This window comes from Balaenoptera acutorostrata, chromosome 1 (genome assembly GCF_949987535.1).
Source record: "Balaenoptera acutorostrata chromosome 1, mBalAcu1.1, whole genome shotgun sequence".
Taxonomy (NCBI): domain Eukaryota; kingdom Metazoa; phylum Chordata; class Mammalia; order Artiodactyla; family Balaenopteridae; genus Balaenoptera; species Balaenoptera acutorostrata.
This window is the reverse complement of record NC_080064.1, coordinates 187,290,901-187,313,170: the sequence shown is the minus strand read 5'-3', so window position 1 is coordinate 187,313,170 and position 22,270 is coordinate 187,290,901. Positions and strand designations below refer to the sequence as shown.

General features: G+C 33.6%; 1 protein-coding gene across 2 annotated transcripts in view; it reads left to right on the top strand.

Moving 5' to 3' along the window:
- BRINP3 (BMP/retinoic acid inducible neural specific 3) overlaps window positions 1-22,270 on the top strand; it is a 419,892-nt gene that overhangs the window by 214,024 nt on the left and 183,598 nt on the right. For both annotated transcript variants that reach the window (XM_007191167.2, XM_028168753.2), the window contains one exon: window positions 12,404-12,594. In XM_007191167.2, the coding sequence (XP_007191229.1) occupies window positions 12,404-12,594 (191 nt within the window). The remainder of the gene's footprint in view (window positions 1-12,403; window positions 12,595-22,270) is intronic.

Sequence of the window (22,270 nt, the reverse complement as noted above, 5' to 3'; positions counted from 1 at the left end):
TGAATCATGACATAGCTGGTTCGTATGTATTCACTGATCTAAACATTTTTATTTTCGATACCAGGTTAAAGGGCATCACTTGTTCTTTACAATGGACTATAAATACATGTATGCATGTTTGCATCCATGATAGAATTAAAATTGCAAAGAATAATCTGTGGCATCTTCTTGATTTATCCCTAGGATTCTTTTACTCATTCTCTTATCCATTGCTTGTTGTTCTAACATTTTGAAAGTATTACCTCTATCCCCAATAACTATATACATGAGAATGCCAGTTGAGAAAATCCAAGTGGAGAGATAATAGTATGAAAGTTCTTTCATTTCTGTTTGTCATGGACACAACATCAATTACCTGAAAACCAGGACAGAAAAATACATAGTTGTGAGGTCCACAACATATCAAATATATCTACTCCTACCCTATGAACTAATCATAGGATAACATTAAAGTCATGATTTTTTTGTTTTATTGTCCTCTGTTTCTCATTCTCTATGAAAGCATCCTTCAATATGTGCTTTTAATGTCCATAAACTACCGCAGCATTTTAGTTGTATAAGGCACAGCTGCATGATTTCTATGTGAAATAATCACATCTTTTGATCTCTACAATCATTAATCCTTTTCACTTTCTAACAGACTCAGAATGTTGAATCACTTCAAAATCACATTTAGTTTTTACAAAATGGGTGGATGTCCTTTGGCACTCATGTCATGCTTATGAGCTACAGCTGGTTTAAAAAATGTGAATGAAAATGACATTTGAACACAAATTTTTAGTTGAATAATATATCTCAGTTTTCAAATCTGAATATTTTTATATTGAGAGAGATTTGCAATTAAAGTTGAGAATGCATTCTTCTTTCTTAAGACGACTATGAAAGTCTCAAAGAAGGTAAAGACCATGAATATCACAAAAGCATGGTAGTTGTGTATAATTTGAAAAACAGATCTCTTGGAGGAAAGAAATAGCCTTATTTTCCATCTAGACTGAATGGCCTTGTCAAAATATCTTAGATATTTAACAATCCATGATTTACAAAACTTGGAATGTGGCATAAGCTAGCTAGCTTACATCACCTAGTTGTTTGGTCTGTTGTAAGTAAGGGTTTAAAACAAAGCATTCATAAAAGAACAATTACGATAATTTAAACTGCAGATTTAAACTGCCTCACATGCTTGACTGCAGTGAAAGCTTTTGCATACATGGAATAATATTCCATTGTGGAGAAGAACCACAAGCAATTTATGAATGGCTTCTCTTTATCTGCTTATTGGAAGGATAACCAACTACTGTCTTTAGTAATCCTATACATCCTGATTAAAAGTTCCACTAGAAAACAATTTTGACTAAGATCAGGTTTCTCTGGTGAAATTTAATATCTATGAAATTCTAACTTACAAAAATTTAAAAGCTCATCATTTCCTGTTAGGCCCTAATAAAAAGGGAAAGGAGAGGAAATCAACATTTATTGTACACAGCAAACGTGTTGTGCCAGACTCTAAAGAGGAATTGTATTGTTTAATCTTCTCTAACAGTTGAGAGTGGGATATTGCCTCTGTTTTAGAGATGGGAATGCTAAGGTTATGTGTGACTTTAACAAAGTCCTACGGCCAACAGGTAGCGGGATTGTGGGCTATGAGGATAAGCCCTCATATACACCTGACTCCAAAACTCATGCTTTCCTTTACCTCAATATATCATGAAATTTTATCAAATTAAAAAATAAAAAATAAACAGCAAAATTAGTAATAAAAGTGTATTAAGATTTACAATGATGTTTTTCCATTTGATTTTTCCCTGTTGTCTGTAACATATATTTATTCTCAGCATAGAATGCTAAAGATACATTTACCTGTACCTTACAAGCAAATGTGAACTCTGTGAAAAACAAAAGAAATATTTCAAAAATCTCCAGTAGATAGAGAATGAAAACTTCAAATATTCATGATGATGTTCACGGGCCATCATTTTCCTACCTTCATCTTTGATTGCTTAAACATATATTAATGTTTGTCTTCTCCTTCATATTCTTATAATGAGAAACACTCTGAAATAGTTAATCTCTAGCTCTTATCTTGTGTCATTTTCCAGTTGTATCATGAGACAATCTAACATTTGTAAAATATTCTTAAATCAAATTAGTTTGAATTTGCTTTTTATTTTTTTTATCCCTTACCCTTATACCACCCCTCCCTTTTCCCCTCTCCCCTCTGGTAACCACTAGCTTGTTCTCTGTATCTGTGAGTTCGCTTCTTTTTTGTATTGTTCACTAGTTTGTTGTAGTTTTTAGATTGCACATATAGGTGATATTATACAGTATTTGTCTTTCTCTGTCTGACTTATTTCACTTAGCGTAATAACTTCCAAGTTCATCCATGTGGCTGCAAATGGCAAAGTTTCCTTCATTTTATGGCTGAGTAGAATTCCATTGTGTATATATATCACATCTTCTTTATCCATTCATCCGTTGATGGGACACTTAGGTTGCTTCCATATATTTGTAATTGTAAATAATGCTACTATGAACATTAGGGTGCATGTATCTTTTCCAGTTAGTGTTTTTGGGTTTTTTTGGATATATACCCAGGAGTGGAATTTTGCTGGGTCATACAGTAATTCTATTTTTAGTTTTTTGAGAAGCCTGTTTTCCACAGTGGCTGCACCAGTTTACATTCCCACCGTGAGTGTATGAGAGTTCCCTTTTCTCCATATCCTCATCGATATTTGTTATTTGTGTTCTTTTTGATGATAGCCATTCTTGCAGGTGTGAGGTAATATCTCATGGTGGATTTGATTTGCATTTCCCTGATTACTAGTAATGTTGAGCATCTTCTCATGTGCTTGTTGGCCATCTGCACGTGCTCTTTGGAAAAATGTCTATTCAGGCCTTTTGTCCATTTTTTAATCCAGTTGTTTGTTTTTTTGATTTTGAGTTGTATGAACTGTTTATATATGTTGGATAATAGCCCCCTATTTGTCATATAATTTGAAAATATTTTCTCCCATTTAGTAGTTTGTCTTTTTGTTTTGTCAGTGCTTTCCTTTGCAGTGCAAAAGCTTTTAAATTTAAGTAGGGCTCATTTGTTTATTTTTGCTTTTATTTCCTTTGCTTTAAGAGACAGATCCATAAAAAATGTTGCTACAATTTATGTCAAAGAGTATTCTGCCTATGTTTTCCTCTAGGAATTTTATGGTTTCCAGTGTTGCATTTAGGTCTTTAATCCATTTTTAGTTTATTTTTGTATATGGGGTAAGAAAGTCTTCTAATTTCATTCTTTTACATGCAGCTGTCTAGTTTTCCCAGTACCACTTACCGAAGACACTGTCTTTTCTCCATTGTGTATTCTTGCTTCCTTTGTCATAGATTAACTGACCATAAGTGAGTGGGTCTATTTCTGGGCTCTCTATACTCTTCCATTGATCTGTGTGTCTTTTTTTATGCCAGTAACATAATGTTTTGATTACTGTACTTTTGTAGTGTAGTCTGAAGTTAGGGAGTGTGATTACTCCAGCTCTGTTCATCTTTCTCAAGATTGTTTTGCTATTTGGGTCTTTTCTGTTTCTATACAAATTTTAAAATTAGTTCTACTTCTGTGAAAAATGCCCTTGGTATTATAATAGGGATTACATTGAATCTGTAAATTGCCTTGGGTAGTATGGTCATTTTAACAATATTAATTTTTCCAATCCATGAACATAGTATATCTTTTCATCTGTTTGTGTCATCTTCAGTTTCTTTCACCAGTGTCATAGTTTTCCAAGTAAAGGTCTTTTACCTCCTCAGGTAGGTTTATTCTTAGGTATTGTGTTCTTTTTGATGTGATGGTAAATGGGACTGTTTTCTTAATTTCCCTTTCTGATAGTTCATTGTTAGTTCATAGAAGTGCAACAGATTTCTGTATCCTGCAACTTTCCTGAATTCATTGATGAGCTCTAGTAATTTTCTCGTAGCTTCTTTAGGATTTTCTATGTATAGTGTCCTGTCATTGGCAAACAGTGACAGTTTTACTTCTTCCTTTCAAATTTGGATTCCTTTTATTCCTTTTCATTGTCTGATTGCTGTGGCTAGAACTTCCAATACTGTGTTATATAAAAGGGTCAGGAGTGGGTATCCTTGTCTTGTTCCTGATATTAGAGGAAATGCTTTCATCTTTTCGCCATTGAATATGATGTTTGCTGTGGGTTTGTCATGTATGGCCTTTATTATGTTGAGGTATGTGTTCCCTCTATGCCCATTTTCCGGAGAGTTTTTATCATGAATGGATGTTGAATTTTGTCAAAAGCGTTTTCTGCATCTACTGAGGTGATCATATTATTTTTTATTCTTCACTTTGTTAATGTGTTATATCACATTGATTGATATGGGGATATTGAAAAATCCTTGCATCCCTGGGATAAATGTCACTTGATCATGGTTTATGACCCTTTTAATGTATTGTTGGATTCAGTTTGCTAGTATTTTGTTGAAGATTTTTGCATCTATGTTCATCAGTGATATTGGCCTGTAATTTTCTTTTTTGTGTGTGTGATATTGTTGCCCAGTTTTGGTATCAGGGTGACACTGGCCTCATAGAATGAGTTCAGAAGTGTTCTTTCCTCTGCAGTTTTTTGGAGTAGTTTCAGAAGAATAGGTCTTAACTCTTCTCTAAATGTTTGGTAGAATTCACCTGTGAAGCCATCTGGCCCTGGACTTTTGTTTGTTGGGATGTTTTAATTACTGATTCAATTTCAGTACTGGTAATTGGTCTGTTCTTATTTTCTATTTCTTCCTGGTTCAGTCTTGAGAGATTGTACCTTTCTAAGAATTTGTCCATTTCTTCTGGGTTGTCCATTTAATTGGCCTAGAGTTGTTCATAATAGTCTTATAATCTTTTGTATTCCTGTGGTGTTGGTTGTAATTTCTTTTTCATTTCTGATTTTATTGATTTGGGCCCTCTCCCTTTTTTTCTTTTCTTTCGTTTTCTTCTTTTTTTTGGCCATGCCATGCAGCTTGTGGGATCTTAGTTCCCCAACCAGGGACTGAACTCACATCCTCTGCAGTGAAAATCCAGAGTCCTAACCACAGGACCACCAGGAAATTCCATCCCTTTTTTCTTGATGGGTCTAGCTAAAGGTTTATCAATTTTGTTTACCTTTTCAAAGAAGCAGCTTTTAGTTTCATTGATATTTTCTATTTTTTTTTAGTCTCTATTTCATTTATTTCTGCTCTGATCTTTTTTTATTTCTTTCCTTCTACTAACTTTGGGTTTTATTTATTCTTCTTTTTCTAATTCCTGTAGGTGTAAGATTTAATTTGCTTTTTAAAATTAGCATATGCTATTCTCCCTTTTTGGGTGAGGTAGGACTCAATAGAGGTCCTATTAAGAAGAATTAATGATATAGCATATTTTACCTGAAGAGTGAAGACATGTAGGGGGATACAGTATTTAATGGACTATTTGGGGAGATCTTTACTCTCTGTATGTGAATGCAAACTAGGATTAGAGCTAATAAATTTATAAAGAAGGAGATCATTGAAGAAGTAGGACAGTCTTCTGTTCCTCACAAATAAGACAAAATAGCTAAAATTACTAGAAATGCCCAGATATGGAATGAGTTGCTTTATGCAGTTCTAAGGAATTGTGATGAATAAAAAAATGTGTACTAGCAACTTCTGAATTCTAGTCATGTGGTAAGTCCTTTACAGATATTATCTGTTTCATGCTTATAGCCATACTTTGAAGAAGAAATTACTATACTCATGTTATATAAGAGGAAACAGAATCATAAATTATATATTCAAGATCATTCAATTACTAAGTAGAAGCCAGCATTAGAACCTGAATCTGTTTGGTACCCGTAGTTGGTACACTTACACCTAAACCATAATAATTAATTCTACATTTTTTTTTCATACAGAACCTCATAATCCAGTGAAAGAATCCATTATAGTGGTCTAATTATCTCTTCTGCTCTATGACATATAATTAACGTTGGACACCTCTAGTAATGGGAAAATCACTACAATGCAAGAGAGACATAGTGAAGATGATTCTCTTCACGTATTTACATGGCTTTCATGCCTCTCCAGAAGGCAAAAGTAATGTTCAATAATCAGTTGAACCAGTGTTTTGAACTTTATTTGTGTATTGCTGAATTGAAGTAAAGATTAGAGTAAGCGTCCTTCTAAATACAGGAATCTGTAGAAAACATTACGGATGCACTAAGGCTGAGCTTGGATTTAGATGTATTTTACAAATGGAATCATCTGAAACTGTCAAATCATTTAGAATTTTATTTTAGTCATAACATTAAAGTCATGAGTTTACTAATTACTTAAGAAAATTTTATTATGACTAAACATATTTTAATCGTGGGCCAAACGTAAACACTTATGCCATGATATTTTTTTCCAAATGAAATTTTCAGACACAAAGTAGAGAGACTTGTACAGTGAATGCCCATACACCCATATGTAACCATACATACTATATAAAACTGACTGCAACTACTAATATTCCTACCTACAAATAGACTACAGAATGAAGTTTTCTGATCCTTTTTACATTTTTTGTCCTCAGAATATATTCCAAAAATGGATTTACATTTAAAGTACTATGTTTGTAAGTCACTTAAAATAATTACTTCTCTAAACAATAAGCATTTAGTAACATTGGCTTCTGTTTTTAATTCTTAGGGATTAATATTTTTTCTATTTGATTTGATTGATTTTTACAATAAATAAAATATTTTAAAAAATCTTTCCAGTGTTTAAAAAACTTTAACAAAGTATATTCAGAGAAGTCTTTCTTCCCAAAGTGTTACCTCCACTCTGTAAATATAGATAAAAGATTTTGGTGAATCCTTCCAGTGTTTTTTTTTTTTTTACCCCAAATAAAAAGAAATCCATCCATATATTTGTATCATACACTTTCTTATAAAAAAATCCCACTAGTGAAGCATACTTTTATCCACTTTTCTTTGATCGTATTTGTATGCAGAAATAATCCTCACTACTTTCTTGTGGCTGCACAGTATTTTACTCTCTGTATTAACATAGTTTATTCCTATTGACTAGGCATTTGTGTTGTTACACATAATATAAAAAAGCCACAGTGAGAAAACTTTTGCATATTTTAGCAATTGTTTCTTTGGGATAGATTCTTAAAAGTAGGATTGCAGAGTCAATTATTGCTAACTATTGCCAAATTTCTCTCCATAGTTATATCATTTTGCACTCCAGCAGCAATATATCATAGGGCCTGTTTCCTTCTAGTTTGCCAACAGCTTTGACAAAGTTGTCAGATTTTTGAATTTTGGTAAATTCCATAATAGCTACGTGATATATCAATATATTTTTAATTTGCATTTCTCATACTATGACAGATTGAAAGCCTTTTCAAATTTATATGGGCCATTTTGTCTCTTCTTATCTAAACACTATTTTCCTATTTGTTATGCCCGAACCTTATTTCTCTTTTTCCTTGAGTTTTAGGAGTTTTTGGAATGTTAGAGGTATTAGCCATTTGTCCCTTATGTAAGTTGCAAACATCTCTTCCCAATGCAAAATTTACTTATGGTGATTTTGTGCTAGGAAAAAATAATCTCTTTTTATATGGTCTAATTCATCTATCTTTTATTTTATTACTTTCAGACGTTTAGTGATAGTTAGGAATGCTTTTCCCACTCATGCATTTTCATTCTTTTTTTTTCTAGTTGAGTAGTTTCATCTTATTAAATATTCCTGTCTCCAGTTTGTTTGCAATATCTCCTCATATACAATCATATCCTTTACTTTGCAAATGACTATTCTGATGTCAAAGTATCATTTATTAGAAGGTCCACCTTTCCCCAATTGAATTAATATTCCATCCTTATCATGTACTAAATTTTCATATATACTGGGGTTTTTAAAAATTTTCCTGTTCGAGTGTTCTGTCTATTCATGCTTCTGTGCTACACTGTCTTAATTATACACATTTTACAATATATATTCATATATAGCAAGGCATCCTCACTGTTGCCTATTTTTTGGAAAGCTTCTGGTGACTTTTCTTTGATTAATTTTTACCTAAAAAATGTATAATTAACATGACTAGTTGAAGGAAACAAACAAAAAATGATGTTTGCATTAAACTTATGCATTAACTTAAGTAAAATTGATATATTTTAATTTAAATATTCCTATTTGAAACAAAGTACCATGCCATTTTCAGTTTACTTTTGTTATTTCAGGGGTGGCATATAATTTTTCATATATGTATTGCATTTTTATTGGTATTTTAAATGGTATATGCTAATCCATTATTACCTCTAAGTATTATTTGTATATTTCAGTTTGTTAAGTTAGTAAAGTTTTTATTATTTTCTGCAGTTACTAAGTTCTGTTACTCTGCATAGTAGTTTGTCCTTTGATTTTCTTGAGTTTTCCAGATGAATAATCATGTTATCTGCAAAAAGAGATAATTTTAAGTGTTTTTTAAAAACTATTACTCTAATTATATTCTCTTCTATATTTACATTTTAATATATTTAATATCATGTCAAAAAGTAGTACCAGTTGTGGGTTTGTTTGTCAGGTTATGATTTTAATGGGAATGACTTCTGGGTTTTCCAATTAAGTAAGACAGTTGGTTTTAGGTTGACAATCACATATTTTATCCTTTTAAGGAATTTTCCACTGACTCCTAACTTACTGAAAATTACCCAGCAATAGGTATAAATATTCATCAAATGCATTTGAGGCATTAATGGACATCAAGGTTTTTCTTTCTAGATGTGTTAATATACTGAATTATATTAATGATTTCCTAATATCAAATGACCCTTGCCCTCCTAGAATTATTCTTTTTGAGATATACATTTTTTAAAACTTACTGTGTGTTACTGTTTACTATTGCTTTATTTATTATTTTGCATCACTAATAATAAGTTGTAATAATGTTTGTTGTTGTTGTTTTTGTTGTTCTGTGTGTGTGATCTTTCCCAGATATTTGTGTCAATGTTTTACTCAATTTATAACAAATAATTAAAAGTTTTCCTTCACTTCATATTCTCTGGAAACATTTTAAGTAAATAGTATCAGATTTTTTGATCTTTAGAGTTTTGTCTGAACTCCCCTGTGAAACCATCTTGGCCTATTGATTTTTTTTTTTTTAATTTTGTGGAGGTGTTCTATGACACCTAAACTTATTTGCAAAAGCTTTGCAAAATAATTTTATTTTTAAATAATATGTTTACTTTACTCTGTTATTTTATTATTTAATTTTCTTTCTCTATTAAAAAAGGTAGATTGATGAGTTGGTGTATTTTTCCGTTTTTTTTCTTCCTTTCAAAGGAAGCTGTTTTTCAATTTATTATTCCTACTTTTCTTATGTTTTTTTTTTAACTCATTAACACTAGTTTTCTTCCTTTTAGTTCTTTTTAATTTCTAGAAGCTTATTTTTGTCATTTTTTTTAGTTTTAGAGTTACATGGCTATCTCAATTATTTTCATAATCTACATAAAGTACATATTTAATGCTGTGAATATTTATTTGAGTACTGCTTTAGCCATGTCCCTTAGATTGTATTATATACTCTTTTCCTCAGGTTTTCTTAGAAAATTTGTCATTTTGCTTTCACGTATGCTATTATTCAAGAATTACATAATAGAAAATTTATCCTTGTGAATTTTTTTTAATTTTTCTATCAATTTTTAATTGTACTATATTGTAGTCAGTAAATGTATTAAAGAAACAATATTCTGACATTTGTTAAAGAACAGTAAGGCAGACTTCATTCAGGGGGTCTCCTGCATTGGAGTTTTACAGGAGGGGAGAGAGACTGAGCTCAATTTTGAACAGAACCAGGAAAAGTGGGAATTTATTGGCAATGAGCAGAGTAGGCGGATTAGTGGATGGAAAATTACAAAGAGGGTAGGATAATTCTTGCTAAAGAGACCTAACAGGATTCTTGCTGAAAGCAGAGCAGGGTTATCAGATATCACCAGGGAGATGGTAAGGGATGAGGAATTTGGTCAGATGTTAAAGATGATCATAGGTCCAGGGTAGGGGATCCTTGCTAAAGTGACTTGACAGTATTCTTCCTAAAACTGGGCTCTTGAGAACATGCCCAAGAAACAAGCTCATAGGAGCCTGTCTAGCATTTGGTCAAGGAGAAAGTCTTTATCAAATGATTTGTTTTTTCAAATTTTTGGAATTTACTAAGGATTTTTTTTAAACAAAATATATGGCCAATTTTTCTAAATGTTCTGTGTACTCTTGAAAAGAGCTTTCATTTCCTCTTTATTAATATAAAGTTTAATATTTACCTATAAGATCTACCTTATTAAGTAGGTTGTGTAGATCTCTATCATTACATTTTTTACCCCCACTGGGTCTATCTAGGTTTAGGAATTGTGTGCTGGAGTCTTGTAATACTGGCAGTTTATATTTACTTTAACCTATATCTTCTGTATATTCTGCCTTATGAAAAGTGCTGCAATTAAAGCAGTTTTGCAAGTTTTAGTCTTTAGCACTATTCAGTCTATTTCATTTTCTCATTTAATAATTTTGTCCTGAAGAGATCATCAACTTTGCTTCCTTTTTTATTTATATTCACCAAGATACCATTATCATTTTGTTTTTAACCTTACTTAAGAAGATATATATCTTGATCTCATAGTCTGTTCGGGCTGCTATAGCAAAATACCACAGATAAGGTAGCTCATAAACAGCACAGTTCTGGGGGCTGGAAGTCTGAGATTAGAATGCCAGCATGGTTGGGTGAGGGCTCTCTTCCAGGTCACAGATTTTTCCTTGTATCTTCACATGTTAGAAGGGACAAGGAATCTCTTTGGAGCCTTCTTTACAAAGGAACTAATTCCATTCTTGAGGGCTCTGCCCTCATGACCCAGACACCTCCCACAGGCCCCATCTCCTAATACCATCATCTTCAAAGGATAGAATTTCAACATATGAATTTTGGGAGACACAAACATTCAGGCCATAGCACTTGCATGTGTTGTCAAGCTGCATTATAAATTCTTAGACTATCACAACGCTGTTCTTTCTGTCTCATGTACAAGATGTTTGTTTGGGCACATGGGTGGATTTCTCAGATTCAGTGGTCTTTCTGAGAATGTATTCACTCAGATTTCCACACCAGTTCATCCTCTCCTTTAGGGGTAAATAATTGCTGTGGATTTTTTTTTTCTGTAGTATTTGACATATGTATTCTCTTTTTGCTTTCAGATATTCCCACCGAAAGCTGTTTATCATGTACAGGACTTAATGCTTTTGATAACTTGACCCCCTCATTCATATTTTTGAGAGTTTTTTTTTCCTTCAGCAATTCTAGTTAGTCTGCTTCATTTCCAGCTTGCATATTGATGTCCAAATACAAACTGAGAATGCGACTTTCCGAAATAACATTGTTGACACCTTATTTCTGATACCAATTCACCTGATCTCTTGCAGAGAAGAATGAACTGGCACTTAGAATTGGATGGTCAGTTAGGCTGCGACATTTTAAAATTGGTATTATTTTTAATTTGGAGAAGAAATGCAAGCTATTCTTCTGCTAGAAAATCTTGTTTGGTCTTTTAGAAAACTGGCTTGACAAATTGTCAGTGGGCATAATGCCACCTAAACAGATGGGTTTCTGAAAGAATGAGAACAAGCTTCTAGTTTGACAATTATATGCTAGATGAATATCTAAGAATCTGGAAGTCTGAGGATGGCAAGTTCTTAATGTTAGACTTGAATGGCATTGACACTTTTTCGTCAATATTCAAACATTGAAAATTGCAGCTTAGTTGTAATTTGCTTTAAATTTCACCTTAGAGAATCCATTGTCAAGTACCTAAAGCTTCTCATGGAGGTTAGTGATTTCCATAGAGCTTATTAACACACAATATTTTAATATTTAATGCCACGTGTAGGAAACCTCTGAATTTAATGCATAAATATTTATATTACTATATATGCATGTATATATTTTCTCTGCGTTTTAAGGGTACAATTGAAAACAGCTAATGTTTTGTAATATGCTTGGTCATATTTCCATTTACCATGCTGATGTGTAGTAAATGTTGAGTTTGTTTTACATATTTTCCTATCTTAATTTGCTTTGAGACCCCATGAGTGTTAGGTAAGCTAAACTGTATGAGAAAGTCAATATAATCTAGAGAACGTGTTCTGCAAAAGCTTGCTGTTTAATATTTATGAAATATGTATTCACAACCATCAACATCCCGGGCACTTTTCTAGGTATGTGGGAAATCTCTGTGAACAAAAGAAAAGTAAAACTCCCTGCCTGTTTGTTGTTTATCACTCTTTTGTTTCATTATGGCTGTAAGCTAGGCTTCCTCCCCTGCAGGTAGTTGAAAAAATTGATTTGAAGTGGGAAATGGAATAATGTAAAATATTATTAATGCAGGAGAGGAGTCACTCACAATTTTTGTGGACAAGCGGAAGCTGAGCAAACGATCTGAAGGAAGTGATCCCAGCGCCAACAGCTCCTCGGTCACTCTGGAGACGCTACATCAACTAGCTGCTTCCTATTTCATTGACAGGGACAGCACCCTTCGGAGACTTCACCACATTCAAATCGCATCCACTGCCATAAAGGTATGAGTATGTTTACCCTAGAGTTACGTCACACCATTTTGTTCTCTGTCTCTAAAATCCATGTCTATATATGTTCATGTCTCACTAATTTAAACAATTGAGTCCTGAAAAATAATTTAATATGTCCTTTTGCTTTAAGTGTTGCAGTACATTTAAGATGAAATTGTATATACTTTCATGTAATTTTGTTAACTTGATGATTGGGTCAAGGTGTTTCATGTCAGAACATTAATTCAAATACGTTTGAGTAGTGTCAGTTTATCCTCGGGTACACAGACTCCCTCACAAAGCGTACATAGATGAAACTTTGTTTTAATAGCACTGATTTATTTTGTAAAACTTCATATTTTATTGTGTGCATTTAAAAACATTATCCTGAGAAGGGGCTCTATTAGGTTCAAAGTGGCACAAAAATCATTGTCTGGTTCAAGGAGTATTCCCCCCGCACCATGTTTTTAAGGCACAATTGAGAAGTACAAGTATTTGTTTATAAGTTTCTAGAAGTCAAGATATACCATAATCTAGAACTACTGGATAAACTCTGTATGTTCACTAAAATCCTTTGCCTTTGAAGCAACTAAGGTTGACTTTACAAAAACTGAGAGCATGGGAGAATAAGATACCTTTAATTTTCAGAAGAAATGAAGGGAGAGAAAGAGAGAGAGACAGAGACAGAGAGAGAAAGGCAGTGGTTTCCAAAACAGTAGATGTTTTGACATATTTCTCTGGCAGTTTAGATCAGCATGTTATTGTGTTTGGCCAGTGGCCACTGCAAAACTAACAGACCAAAGAGTTGGCACATATGATAGTGTGATTCTGGACTAAGTTAATAAGAGCAAAATAAAACATAAAGAGCATTTCCCAGTGTTTCAAATGTAACATTTCATAATTAATGTAAAAAGCACTCATTAAATATATCATTTTATTGCTTTATGAGATTAAAATTAATGTGTGTTTTTTTTTTCAGTTAATTGAAAAGTTAGTATGTTGATATGTTGAGAATGCTAAGAAAAATTAGCCCAAGGTACATCTTTTGTCCAAGACTGTCCCAGAGAGAATAAAAGATGACATGAAAATATTTTTAGCTATATAGAGACACAGATGTAGAGAACAAACATATGGACACCAGGGGGGAAGCGGAGAGGGAGGGTGAGGTGGGATGAACTTGGAGACTGGGATTGACGTACATACACTAATATGTATAAAATAGATAACTATAATAGATAACTATAGTAGATCTATATAATAGATAATAGATAATAAGAACCTGCTGTATAGCACAGGGAACTCTACTTCACTTCGCTGTATGGTAGAAACTAACACAACATTGTAAAACAACTATACCCCAATAAAAAAAAAAAAAGAAAGAAAATATCTTTAGCTTAAGGGTTACACAAACCATAACTGCCCATCTTCAGTACTGCTAGTAGATGAGGTTAAGAAAAAGACTTCTGTAGATATAGATTATACAATTATAGTTAGTCTACTTCTGACTATAGGACTTACATTATATTGACTAATCAAGTGTATAAATAATATTTATGCTGAATAGATAAAAAGGTAGCCAGCATGAACGCAGATGTTGTAGTTAATTTTAAAATATTGTAAGGTAGGATAGTGTTGTAGGTATTTAGCTTGAGGTTGCTGAGAAGAAATAGGCTTTTTCAGAAATCAATTTCAATGATATAAACAGAAACTTAAAGTGTATTTTCTAATAGAAGACATCCTTGTAGTAAGTATGTTTATTATACAGCTATTGATTTTTTTGCTCAGTGCCAAGTAGAATTATACAGTAGACTTTTTGTATCCATACTGAATAAGAAGTATTCATTCACAGTTCATGTCAAAACTTAATGGATATTTGTATGTACTCTTTTCTCCCACAAGAGAAGTATGTATCACAAAGACACGTTTTAATGGTGCAGGCTGTTGTGTACAAGCATTGTTCTTAGACCCTGATGATACAGCTGGGGATGATAAAGCTTCATGTGTGGTAGAAATGAGCCAGCCCCAAAGGAGAAGTGACTTTCATAAAAGAGTGATCTAAGAACAGCTCTGGGGAAGACAAAGGAGTAACCTGGAATGTGGGAGAGTGAACAGCCTCACCGTGAAAGGACTCCAGAAAATGCTGGAGCCCATTAGTCTTGGAAGGGAGTTCTAGAGCACATAATGGAAGTATTTTAAAGTGTGTGTAGTGGGGCTGGGAACAGGAAGGAAAAGTGGAACTTTAGATCAAGGGGAGGAAACAGAGAACAGTATGGGAATGATACAGAGATGGGTTGTAAAGAGAATTACACATATCTTGTGCATAACTAAGGGGAAAAAAAACCAAATGAGGTATGTGTGCTGGCAGCAACATGACTAAGAAAATAATCCTGGAAGTACATAGGGTAGGCAAGGGTGAGGTAGTAGGGACTGGGAAAGAGGGAAGGGAGGTCAGACTTTTCAGGATTAAATTTAGGCCTGGATGGAGTTCTCACCTGAGGCAGTTATAGTTTTAAGTGACGAGTGATTATCTGGCCCAGGGTCAGCTGCAGTCTGGGCTACTGTGAAAGCTCCAGGAAAACTGCTCCAGCAGGTCGACATAGTCCTTGAACTTCATGCACGCTTTTATGATCCTGTGTAATTTCCTGAGGAGAGTATCTTTTATTTTCCTTAGTTATCAAATGTATCCCAACACAGGTAAAAAATGTCTTCCCACAATTATAAGATTTTAATTGCTTAGATGTGAGTTAACAGGGTAAGAGGGACTGAGGGGTGAGGGTAGTGGGTGTGTAAATGGAATCCAAGGGCATTCAACTACTGAAATCCTTTATACTTGAATGAATAACTCAATGCAAAGTGCTTCTGTAGATATTTGAAATCAAAAGCTTAACTCCTTTACTAAATCTCTAAAGGTTCAGTGCATTGATTTTATATTATAAAGATTCACACGAAGGGTAGCAAGTCTACAATTTCTTTGATTAGATAAAAACACCTTGGGTTTTTAAGTGCCGTGTAGTGGGCATTTAATTTCTTGGACAAATGTTGTATGAAGATGTCCCTTGATTCACAGAATTTAGGAGACAGAGTTTTGTTAAAAAATAAAGTCAAATAAAATCATTATCCGAAAACAGCAAAAATATAATTAAATCTGCATAAGCATGCCTGCTTTTATCATGCTAATTCTTGCAAAAACACAAAAAAGTTGGACACATAGCGTTAACTGAGCCAGTTTCTAGAAAATGGAATAGAACAAATGGTTGTGTTTAACCTCTTCTAATTATGAATGTAAATGTAGATTGAATTTCATTAACACATCTGTAAACAAAAATGAATGGCTCAAATGCCCATAGAGCGTAATTAACTGCTATACTATTTCATAATGGCATTTATATCAAATATTATTTCTCAATATAATTATTAGTGCAAAAACATGTCAAGTATAATGTCTAGAATTGTCAATTATTTTGAGAAGATTCAATTCAATTGACTCAAGTTATCTAAAAAAATCATACTAACATATTCTTTAGGTTTCTTTTGAAATAGTCAAATAAACTTTAATATGTGATTGACAATGATGAGAACATCAAAATATACATTTTGGGAAAAATCCAATCTATTACCTGATGTGGTATATGGATTTTCAAAAATTTCCTTAATACTTTAAGTTTTAAAAATCAGATTACATGCAGTGAATAAAATTAAAATATTTGTAACTGTTAAAAAATTTAAAAGAGCCAAGTTATTATTTTTCTAAAAGAAAAAATAACATACTGTATTGCTAGCATTTTTCTGATATAGAAAAATTATTTGAAAGATTTTAAAAATTATGGTGTTTAGAATTTTTTCCAACAAATTTAGGAAAAAGCACAAACAATATGATAAAATCAACTTACAGGTCAGTATTCCAGCTAAAAATCTATCTCCAAGTGATGTCTTAGTGCTGCATAGTTTACTTAAGGGTGTTGAAGGTGATGTTGAGAAGAGGCTCCACAACTTAGAGCTACATTTCTATTTCTGAAATTATAAAAATACATTAAATTAAAATTTCAAAATCTATTCATAAAATTAGGATATACATTAGAATATTAGAATATTCAATGGAGAAAATACAGTCTCTTTGGCAAGTGGTGCTGGGAAAGCTGGACAGCCGCACGTAAATCAGTGAAGTTAGAACACTCCCTCACACCACACACAAAAATAAACTCAAAAGGGCTTAAAGACTTAAATATAAGACATGACACCATAAAATTCCTGGAAGAGAACATAGGCAAAACAGTCTGACATAAATCGCAGCAATGTTGTCTTAGGCCAGTCTCCTAAGGCAATAGAAATAAAAGCAAAAACAAACAAACAAACAAACAAAAACAAATGGGACCTAATCAAATTTATAAGCTTTTACACAGCAAAGGAAACCATAAACAAAATGAAGACAACAAATGGACTGGGAGAAAATGTCTGCAAACTATGAGACGGACAAGGGCTTAATTTCCAAAATATGCAATCAACTCATACAACTCAAAACCAAAAAAAAAAAAAAAACCCAATCACAAAATGGGCAGAAGACCTACATATACATTTCTCTGAAGAAGACATACAGATGGTCAACAGGCATGTGAAAAGATGCTCAACATTGCTAATTATTAGAGAAATGCAAATCAAAACTACATTGAGGTATCACCTCACACCAGTCAGAATGGCCATCACCAAAAAGTCTACAAATAATAAATGCTGGAGAGGGTGTGGAGAAAAGGGAACCCTCTTGCACTGTTGGCGGGAATGTAAATTGGCTCAGCCACTATGGAGAACAGTATGGAGGTTCCTCAAAAAACTAAAAATAGAGTCGACATATGATCCAGTAATCCTACTTCTGGGCATGTATCTGGAGGAAACTCTAACTCGAAAAGATACGTGTACCCCAATGTTCATTGCAGCACTATTTACAATAGCCAAGACATGGAAGCAACCTAAATGTCCATCAACAGATGAATGGATAAAGAAGATGTGGTGTATATATACAATGGAATATTACTCAGCTATGAAAAATAATTAAATAATTCCATTTGCAGCAACATGGATGGACCTAGAGATTTTCATACTAAGTGAATTGAGCCATACAGAGGAAGACAAATATCATCTGATATCACTTATTTGTGGAATCTAAAATATGATACAAAACAGAAAGAGACTCATGGATGTAGAAAACAAATATATGGTTACCAAAGGGGAAAGGAGTGGGGAGGGATAAATAGGGAGTTTGGCATTAGCAGATACAAACTACTACATGTAAAATAGATAAACAACAAGGACCTACTGTATAGGACAGGGAACAAAAATAAATTTCAAAAGCTATTGATAAAATTAGGCCTGGCAATAATTTTCCAAGAAGCATTTTTGATATGTAAATTATTTGATTTGGGGTAATTTAAATTAGGAAAAGTTAACAATTAATTTTTAAATTTCTATATGTTCAAAAACTCTTAATTCAAGAAAACCCAGTAAGACAATTTACATGTAAATACTTCATAATAATTAGAGGTTTGACTTCATATATTAGTTTTATTTTCAGAAAGGTCTGTCTTTTAAATAGCAAACTCTCTTTGGGTTTCAAAAGAATGTTTTAACTTACGCACACATAAAAGTATTTAATTATTTAGTACAAGCTGTACATTTAGCTTAGTACATTTACACTTTTTTTTTCTTTTTAATTTATTTTATTTTATTTATTTATTTACTTATTTTTGGCTGTGTTGGGTCTTCGTTTCTGTGCGAGGGCTTTCTCTAGTTGCGGGAAGCGGGGGCCACTCTTCATCGCGGTGCGCGGGCCTCTCACTATCGCGGCCTCTCCTGTTGCGGAGCACAGGCTCCAGACACGCAGGCTCAGTAGTTGTGGCTCACAGGCCCATTTGCTCCGCGGCATGTGGGATCTTCCCAGACCAGGGCTCGAACCTGTGTCCCCTGCATTGGCAGGCAGACTCTCAACCACTGTGCCACCAGGGAAGCCCAGCTTAGTACATTTAACAAGTTGGACAATTTTGATCAAGTTGACCTCAAATCTATCTGAACTTTTTATTTATCTGCCCCAATTTTTTTAGTATAAAGGAATAATATATCATTCAAGAATAATTAATATGTGTAAATTTAGTGTCATGATTAAATTCATGAAAGCAAAAAGTTCCAGAATAATTAAGAATCATATATTTTTCATATTCTGAACTTTCATATGCTTTATAATATTCTTCTAGTTTGCATTACAGATATTTATTTCCCCTCTGCCATGTCTTCTCTAGTTTTGACAAACAATCCTAATTTGCTGGAGGGCAAAAGCAGAATCTGTTTTTATTTTTGTTTGGTTTTTAATCAAAATAACTTCTTATATATATAGTAGCTACCAAATGGTAAATTTGTAAAATAAAGTTAAGCTTTGTTGTTTAGATTAAATATTAATTATATAAATTAGGGAAAAAAATTAAAACTTCAATTTGTGGTATATTTTAGCATCTGTTTCATTCCTTTCTTCTTTTTTCAGCTCTTTCCTAGTCAAAAATCTTATTTCCTGTGACAAAGCCTATACTGTTTGAGGCCATTATATTTTATTTGTTTTCTGCTCTCTCACATCACAGTTGTCTTACTGTCTTCACTCAAAATGCATCTTGTGTTTATCTTTCTTGTGACAAGTTATATATAATTATATTTTCTGTGTTATAACTGAGCGCTGACTAAATTATTATCTCTTCCATATACAAAGAATATTTGACCTGAAGAAGCCTGATAAAATAAAATCAAGCAAAGCAAATAACACTAAATAAAAATTTAAATCTCTAAATAGTTAGAACTGCTTTTAACCAAGATGGATTAACAGGGACTGAATTTACCCTCCTACCTGACAATCAAAAACAGTGATAAAAGCTATAAAAATAATGGTCTACCAGGCATTGAACAATAGGTAATAAAGGGCGATGATTATGAGAAATGGACACAACTGAGGTGAGTGCTATGGTTGCCCCAGCTTGCTGTCTTGAAAGAGTTTCCAGGATGTGGTTCAGGGAGAGAAAATCCAGGCAGAGACCAAAAAATTCCTTAAATTGAGGATAGAGGTCAGAGTTGAGAGACCTAGGTGTTTTTAGTTGTTGGACAGAACACCAAAGAGGAGAAAGCCATGTAGAGAGAAAACCCCAGGAACCGTAGGGGTTTGCCCTCAAATACTTAGCAGAATGCTGTTGAGTACATACATGTGTAGAAATTGCCTAACATCAGGGAAGAAAACTACACCATGGATTAGGATTAGAGAACAGTATTCGGCACTCACTCAGGGCCTAGAAAAGTGTTCCCATAAGCCAGAAAGGAAGTACTAATAGTTCATGGAGCACTGCATGAAATGCTTAGAAATGGCATGCCTCAGTGGTGGGGAATAATCAACCTTGATTAAGTTCTTCTCTGGACTCACCTCAAAAATTATAAAAAATAAGACCAACATGAATCAAACTCTTTCCAAGAACTGCACCCCAGAACAAAACTCAAGACTGCTTATAGGAATACAAAATAAATAAATAAATAATCTATTATCCAAAAAAGTAAGATTCACAATGATAAAAACCAGTAAAATTTCCCAGGCAGTGAAGAAGCAGGAAAACACAAACCATAATGAAGAGAACATTCAGCCAATTAAAACTGACTCAGAATGAACACAGACATTAAACTTATCAGACAAGAACACTAAAATGGATATTATAACTGTATTCCATATTTTTTAAAGTATTAGTACAGACATGAAGACAGAGAAAAGAACCAAATTGACCTGACTGACATTGGCTGTAATGTGTGACATAAAAAATACACTGAATAAGAGTAGACACCTACAGTTGTGTCTGTCTCTCATAATCATTGTCCTTTATTGCACAGGAAAAGACAGGTGAAATTGAGACATAGATATATAAACTATTTACAATGAAACAAAAAGAGAACAAAATGCAAAAAGCAATCGACAGTGAGCTCAGGGACTTCATGCAGCCATAAATATGTGTAGTTAGAGTCCCCAAAGGAGGCTGGGGGTGGAGGGAAGTGTTAGATACCTCTTGCTGTATAGCAATGTTATTGTTACTTTAGAGACATAATAAAACACATTAGGGCTTCCCTGGTGGCACAGTGGTTGAGAATCTGCCTGCTAATGCAGGGGACACGGGTTCGAGCCCTGGTCTGGGAAGATCCCACGTGCCGCGGAGCAGCTGGGCCCGTGAGCCACAATTCCTGAGCCTGCGTGTCTGGAGCCTGTGCTCCACAACAAGAGAGGCCGCGATAGTGAGAAGCCCATGCACAGCGATGAAGAGTGGCCCCCACTTGCCACAACTAGAGAAAGCCCTCTCACAGAAACGAAGACCCAACATAGCCATAAATTAAAAATAAATAAATAAATAAAAATTAAAAAAAAAAAAGGAAAGCATTAAAAAAAAAAAAAAAGAACCTAGGAGCCATTTCTTTAAAAAAAAAACAACAACAACAAAAAAACACATTATCATGCCTTCGGGTTTTTTTTTTGAAGGTCAAGAGTCCAGGCATGGCTTACATGGCTTAGCTAATGCTCAAATCAAGGTGTCCACCAGAGCTAGATTTTCACCTGACAGTCAACTTGGGAAGCATCCTTTTCCAAGCTTACATGATTGTTGGTAGCAATAATGTCCTTGTCAGTGTGAAGGACCCTTTTCTTGCTGGCTGTTGGTGGGAGGTGACCCTCAACTATTTGCCAAGTGACCTCCTCCATATGGCAGTTCACAACATGTTAATTTGTTTTTTCAGGTTCAGCAAGGAAGTGGGTCATTATAAGACATCACAATCTTATATAGTGAACTTATAGACAAGTAATCACATAATCACATACATTAAATCACCTTTGCTGTATTCTATGGTTAGAAACAAGTCATAGGTCCTATCTACACTCAGTGGGAGAGGATTACAGAAGCACATGCATACCATAAGGAAAGGGTAAGGGGTGGATACCTTAGAATCTGTTGCCTCAGACAAAATAAAAAATACTTGAAGAGTTAATAGCCAATTTCCAAATTAATAAGGATATTTAAAACCCACAGATCCAAGAAACTCAAAAAATGCCAAACACGAGAAAGGTCAAGAAAATTACACCAAGGCATTTCATAAATTGCTCAAAACCTATATGAAAGAAAATATCTTAATTTTCATTAGTTATCAGAGGATTCCCAATCTGAATAAAAGGCAACTCTATTAAGATACAAGGCTGACTAAGATTGTAAATGCTTAGATGTAAGTTCATGAGGTATGGGGGGATCAGGGGAAAAAAAAGACACATCAGGTGCAGAGGAACAGAGCTAAGGATGACAGCAGATTTCTCAGACACAATGCAAATAAGAAAACAGTGGAGATGAGAGCTTTAAAATACTAAAAAATTCTGTCAACCTAGAGCTCATTTTCTAGCAAAAATGTTTCCAAAAAATGGAAAATATATTTGCAGATGTAAAAAACCTGCAAGAATTTCAGTGGCAAACCTGAATTAAAGAAATGACAAAAGAAATCTTTCAGGCAAGAATGCAGTGGATGTCAGTCAGAAATATGTCTTTACACAAATGAATGAAGAAAAGTGAAAATGGTACCAACATGGGTCATTATATCTTTTATCATCAGCGTCATTATTATTTTTATTATTATTCTTTAAAAGAGAATCAAT